This window comes from Dromiciops gliroides, chromosome 4 (assembly GCF_019393635.1).
Source record: "Dromiciops gliroides isolate mDroGli1 chromosome 4, mDroGli1.pri, whole genome shotgun sequence".
In the NCBI taxonomy this organism is placed as follows: Eukaryota; Metazoa; Chordata; class Mammalia; order Microbiotheria; family Microbiotheriidae; genus Dromiciops; species Dromiciops gliroides.
The window spans coordinates 458,688,524-458,694,523 of record NC_057864.1 but is presented as its reverse complement, the minus strand read 5'-3'; the positions used below and the strand labels follow the sequence as shown (position 1 = coordinate 458,694,523).

At 43.6% G+C, this 6,000-nt stretch overlaps 1 protein-coding gene across 1 annotated transcript in view; it reads left to right on the top strand.

Moving 5' to 3' along the window:
* The first annotated feature begins 1,648 nt into the window (after nt 1-1,648).
* Nucleotides 1,649-6,000, top strand: part of LOC122755278 (myeloperoxidase-like) — a 59,492-nt gene continuing 55,140 nt past the window's right edge. The window contains exon 1 of the mRNA XM_044003596.1: nt 1,649-1,713. Within this exon, the coding sequence (XP_043859531.1) occupies nt 1,649-1,713 (65 nt within the window). The remainder of the gene's footprint in view (nt 1,714-6,000) is intronic.

Sequence of the window (6,000 nt, the reverse complement as noted above, 5' to 3'; positions counted from 1 at the left end):
CCCTGTGGGCAAGTCAAGAGAGGTAGCAAAGGGGTACCTTGGATTTGAGTATTGGAATGGAATCAGAAAGACCTGCATTCAAATCCTGCCTCAGATGTTTATTAACCATATGACCCTGGGCAAGTCACTTCACCTTTGTCTGCCTCAGTTTCCTCATCCGTAAAATGGGCATAAGATGGGGGCAGCTAGGTGGCGCAGTGGATAAAGCACCGGCCCTGGATTCAGGAGTACCTGAGTTCAAATCTGGCCTCAGACACTTGACACTTACTAGCTGTGTGGCCCTGGGCAAGTCACTTAACCCTCATTGCCCTAAAAAAAAAATGGGCATAAGAATAGCACTTCCTTGCCCAGAGTTGCTGTGAGGACTCAAGTCAATACATGTCAAACACTTTTAAACCTCAAGGCTCAATACAGACATTGTCTAATAACATCATCAACTACAATAGCAATAATAACCTCACCTCCCTCAGTAGGGTGACCGGATCCTGTTGATTTTCTTCCAGCACAACTGCCCTCCTTCTGTCTGTCAGTCACCTGGTGCTGGTGACCAGGAACGCCTGCCACCTGACCGGGGGTCTGGATTGGATTGACCAGTCACTGTCGGCAGCTGAAGAACACATGGAAGTCCTCCGGGAAGCAGCTTTGGCCTCTGAGCCAGAGAGGGGTCTCCCTGGGGCTGAGGGCTTCCTGCAGGAGCAGTCTGCCATTTAACTGTGGCTGGCCGGCCACAAGGGGGCAGGCCTCTGGCACGCCAGGGAGTCGGCTGCCTTTTTTTTTTCCCCCTGTAGGAATAGGTGGTTTGCTCAGCTCCCAAGTGGAGCTATTAAAGACCATAGATGCGCAGAGCAGCGTGACTGGTGTCTTGGCTACAATGACCATTGGTGGTCAGGGGCAATGCATCATAGAGATTACTGTGTCTGACATTGGATGTCACTGCTGGGATCTAGATACGCGAGAAGTGGTCATTTCTTCTTGGGCAATGGCCTGCTAGTCTGCATGGTTAGATTTTCTCTAGGGAATTAACTGAATTATGTCAATTATAATACATAATCCTGGAACTATGGAAAGAGAGGCCCCTTTCTGTCCTGAGATCTGTTTGGCAAATAATAAAAGAATAAGTTGGCAGGGAGGGAGAGGATGATGGGTACTTCTCAATGAGGCTTGGGGAACACAATTGAAACTTGAAGACTGATGTCTCGAGGACATATAATGGAGAACCACTCACGGTAAAGAGCTGACTTTTGAGCCAAGAAGAGCTGGGTTCAAATCCCACCTCTGATATGCTGGCTGGGTGACTCTGGACAAGTCACTTATCTCAGAACCTCCACCAACTCTGTAAGACTCTCTTTGCATTGCAAAGTAATTTCCAACCAGCTTTGGGAGAGGGAATTTCCTCACAAGGAGTTCCCTATACTATTGAAAGAGGGAAGGGAATATGCAGTTATTATACACCTACCATGAGCCAATAACTGCTAAGAACTATACCAATGAAATCATAGGCTTAGTTAAAAGAACAACCTTATTATTCAAAAACCACTAAAACAAAATTTATCAAGATATGCAAGCCATTTGCAAACGTGGGCATCTCTCATCTTTTCCTGCTCTATTCAAATGTTAGGAGAAGAGGAGTCTCTTCTCCCTAGTCACCATGAACACATATCTTAAAGCCGAGCTTCTGAAGACCTTTGTCCCTGCTCAGAAATCTAGGGGAAGGTACCGAGGGCAGAGTCACATGACCTCTCTGGCCCTCAGTGTCCTTCTCTGTAATATGAAAGGAATTAGACTACATGGTCTCTAAGGTCCCTTCCAACTCAAAATCTCTTACCCTATAAGTCACTTAGCCTTCCTGGGCTTTAGTTTCCCCATCTGTAAGAAGGGGAGGTTGGACTAAATGGCCTTCCTTTGCTAGCTCTATAATCTTATCAGTCGCTTATTTCCCTGTGCCTCAGTTTCTTTTTTTTTAAATTGAAAGGGCTTGATCAGATAGCCTTGGAGTTCCTTTCCAGTTTTAAATCTATGAGATAGAGTTCTAGAGCAGTTGATATAATTTAGGAATATTCAGGAACCTCTCTATTTCCAGAGATCTGTTTGGCAAATGTCAAAGGGTAAGTTAGTATGAGGGTGAGCCTTAGGAGACTCAGACTTGAAACTGAAAGACTATGATGTCTCAATATTTATTGCCATTTCATGGGAGAGCCTGCATTCCCAGGTGTGCTTAGTGCTTGTTTTTCTGCCCATGGGGGGCAGGGGGTGGGGAGAAGGCATTTTCTTAACTCCCCAGTCACTCCCCTCAAATTATATTATGCATAATTTACCTGGGAGGTACAGTAATTGGTGTAATAGACAATAAATTGACCTCAGAGTCACGGAAAACCCTTTCCTAACATAAACTGACTGCTTTTGTGACCCAGGCAATTTACTTACTCTCCCAGCACTCTTGGGTAACTTTTTTTTTTTTTTTGTGAGGCAATTGGGGTTAAGTGACTTGCTCAGGGTCACACAGCTAGTAAGTGTCAAGTGTTTGAGACTGGATTTGAACTCAGGTCCTCCTGACCCCAGGGCCAGTGATCTATCCACTGCACCACCTAGCCACCCCGTTGGGTAACTTTAAAGACTAAGTGTCAGACTTGCTTTGGCAAGGAGAATTTCCTCATCTGGGAATTCCTTATCTCAAAGAAATTATAATTCTGGTCTGTGTGTATACTATTCATCTCCCACATCTCTAGTAGACTATCAAGTTCTAGAGGACAGGGAAAATTTTCTGTTTTGTCTTTGCATACCAGCAAAAATATTGAGAGATAGATAAGAAAGTCATAGAATGTTATAGAATTTCAGAGAGGAAATCCACCCTAGAGATGAGCCTGTCTCCAATCAGTCAGTCAACTAGCATTTATTAAACGCCTACTGTGTACCAGGCACTGTGCTGAGCCATGGGAATGCAAAGAAAGGCAAAAACCTTTCTTCCTGCTCTCAGGGAGCTCACGGGCCAATATGCAAAGGAGTATGCACACCAACCTCTAACAGAAAATTCACATTTCCATCAAATATGAATGCACAGCAGTCAACAAAACATGATTCTGATGAGGGAGCCATAGGCTTCACTGGATTGCTGATGGGGTGTATTATGCACGAAAACCCATAGAACCCTTGATTAACCCACCCTCTTCTTCTGCCTGAGAAGGAAACTAAAGCAAGATCGGATAAATGATTCCTCTGAGGTCTTGCAGAAAGAACCATCGGAGATTCACCTGCCAAAAGGCAATTTCTGGGGTTGGAGCAGAAAGGGGCTTTAAAGAATCCTCACAGAGAATGGCCAATAGATTAGCTGGAGATTGCTCCTGGTAATTTAGGCTAGCTAGCAAAACCATAGCTGGAGGGCATTAAATGAAAGGGCAGAGAATTGGAGGCCTGGTACATAAGACAAGCATGATGCAGTTCTATTTTTTATCCATTTGGGGAACTAAAGTCTGTCTTGTGATCTCATCTTTGCTAACTTCTGTAAACCACTGTAAGATTTGTAATGCCCTTTATTTGACTCACAACAACCCTAGGAAATAATTACTGTAGATAATTAAATATAGTTTCATCTGCCTGTTTCCTACAAAAATTTAATATATAGTTGAGACATTGATTTTATAATATCTCCTACAATTTATTTCCATACCCATCCTCCTACCAAAAAAACAAATCAGAGAACATAAGTCTCCTACCAAAAACCAGATCAAGGAACTTATAATGTCTCCTACAGGATAAACCAGATCAGAGACAGACAGAAAAAAATAATACCAATTTAATTTGTCCCAAGAAGAAAGAAAACATTATTATGTTGGAGACCCCCCCCCCTTTTCTGAGGGTATATAAGATTTCTTTGTTCACTGGTTACAGGGGGTTATCAGTTTCATTAGCATGATACAAATCAACTTAAAAGCAAATACTATGACAAGAATGAACATCTTAACAATTTTAGTTATAGTTCAACCTAATAGAAACACTATGATAAGATTACAGGATTCCAAAAAAAAGGGTTTGGCAAGGATGAGGACACATAATAAGATAGGGACTTACTATCCTGAGGAAAGAAATCACCAGGTAGGGACTTTTATCACCTAGCTAGCTGGGTTGAGTTTGGAGTTCAGGTGAAGGGCAATTTGCTCCTAGGGTTTCATAAAAAATACTTTTGGATAATAAGGCACCTTCATCAAATCCAGTTGATCCATATATTCATATTAACAGTACTTACCAGAGACAGTTACACAACTAAGAAATATTTGAGGTTGGATTTTTCTAAGTTAAGTAACTTGCCCAGAGTCACACAGTCAGTAAATGTCTGAGGTCAGATTTGAACTCAGATCCTCCCAATTTCGGGGTTGGTGCTCTGTCTGTTGTACCACCTAGTTGTCTTATCTTTCAGGACCTTAGAATCTTCTTGTTGTCCAGTCATTTCAGGTGGGTCCTACTCTTCTTGGATATTGTATAGTGTTGGGAGAAGGAAGTGCTCTGGAGATTTGGGGATAGTAGGCAAGTCTTGAGGGGGGCAGACCCAGCGCCAGAGTTTCCAAGGGGCTGCCCAGCCCCTGCTCACAGCTGGTATTTCTCTCTACCTTATAATGTCAATGCCAACCAATAAATACCAGGACCCCTTCCATGCCTACTCCCCACCCCACCCTAGCCCCATTCTAGCCCCTTGTTAAATGAATGCAGACCTTCCCTCCCATCACTCAATAACTAGATTTTCTCCTTCTCTTTCCTGTCTAGTCCTCTCTTCCCTTCCCCTCCAGTTTTTCATCCATTCCTTATGGTCTTCCTACTCCCCACTCTCAATTCCCAAGGTTCTTCTGCCCAGCCCAGGATCCAGCCCAGGTAATCATCCCAGGATGCAGTGTAGCCTACCACATGCTGTGCTAGACTTGGAGTCAGGAAGATCTGGGTTCAAATCCTGTCTCAGACGCTTTCTTGTTGTATGACTCTAGGCAAGGATCATGAATTCTCCAACTGTGTAAGTCACTTAAATTCTTCAAACCTCAGTTTCTCCATCTGTAAAATGAGAGCATTGGCCTCAGTGATCTTACAAGTCCCTTCCAGCTTCTACTCTCACATAAGGAGATTTGAGGGGAGGTAGAGCTCCAATCACGCAGTCCAATTTAGTAGAGAAAAGGAATGATGTGTATGCGTGCAAGTCCATGAGGACACATTTCAGTCCCACATGGAATGGGTGGTTTTAAGATACTAGCCTCAATTCCTACAACACATTTTTGCCCTTTCAAAGGGGACAGTTTTGGAGTTGCAAGGGATCTCAGACCATCGAGTTCAGCTATACCCCATCTCACATTACAGATGAGGAAACTGAAGGCCAGAGAGGTTAATGACTTGCCTAAGGTTAGTCAGCCTCAGAGTCCCATTGGACCTCAGTGAAGGTCAATCTCTGCATTTTGCATCTTGACAGAAGGTGAGTTTCTGGCAAGAGAGGATTCTGCTGCTAGAGGGGCATGATTTGGGAGAGAGGTCTTGTCAGACTCCTGTGGGGTCTTTCCTACCTCCCTTAGGAATAAGAGAATCAGACCGTTTGGATTGGAGTTAGATGTCTATAGTGAGGGCACCCCCATTTTAAGAGATGAAGCCCAGAGAGAGGAAGTAACTGCATCAAGATTACACAGTGGGTTACTTTAGGACTAGAACCCCAAGTGCCCTGTTTCCCATCCTATCTCCTCCCAACACCTCTCCCCCAATGAACCCTCACCCTGTTATCTGGCTTGTTGTTTCTGCAACTCTTCTTATAGTGTGTTTAAGACATAGTGATGGCCTTGAAATCAGGGTAGACCTGAGTTCCAATCCAGCCTCCAACATTTACTAATTGTATGACCCTGGGTAAATCACTTAACCAATGCCTGCCTCAGGTTCCTCCTCTTTCAAATGGGGAAAAATAATAGTAGCTATTTCCCAGGGTTATTATGAGGATCAAAATGACATGTTGTAGAGTGCGTTTGTAAATGTATAAAGTGT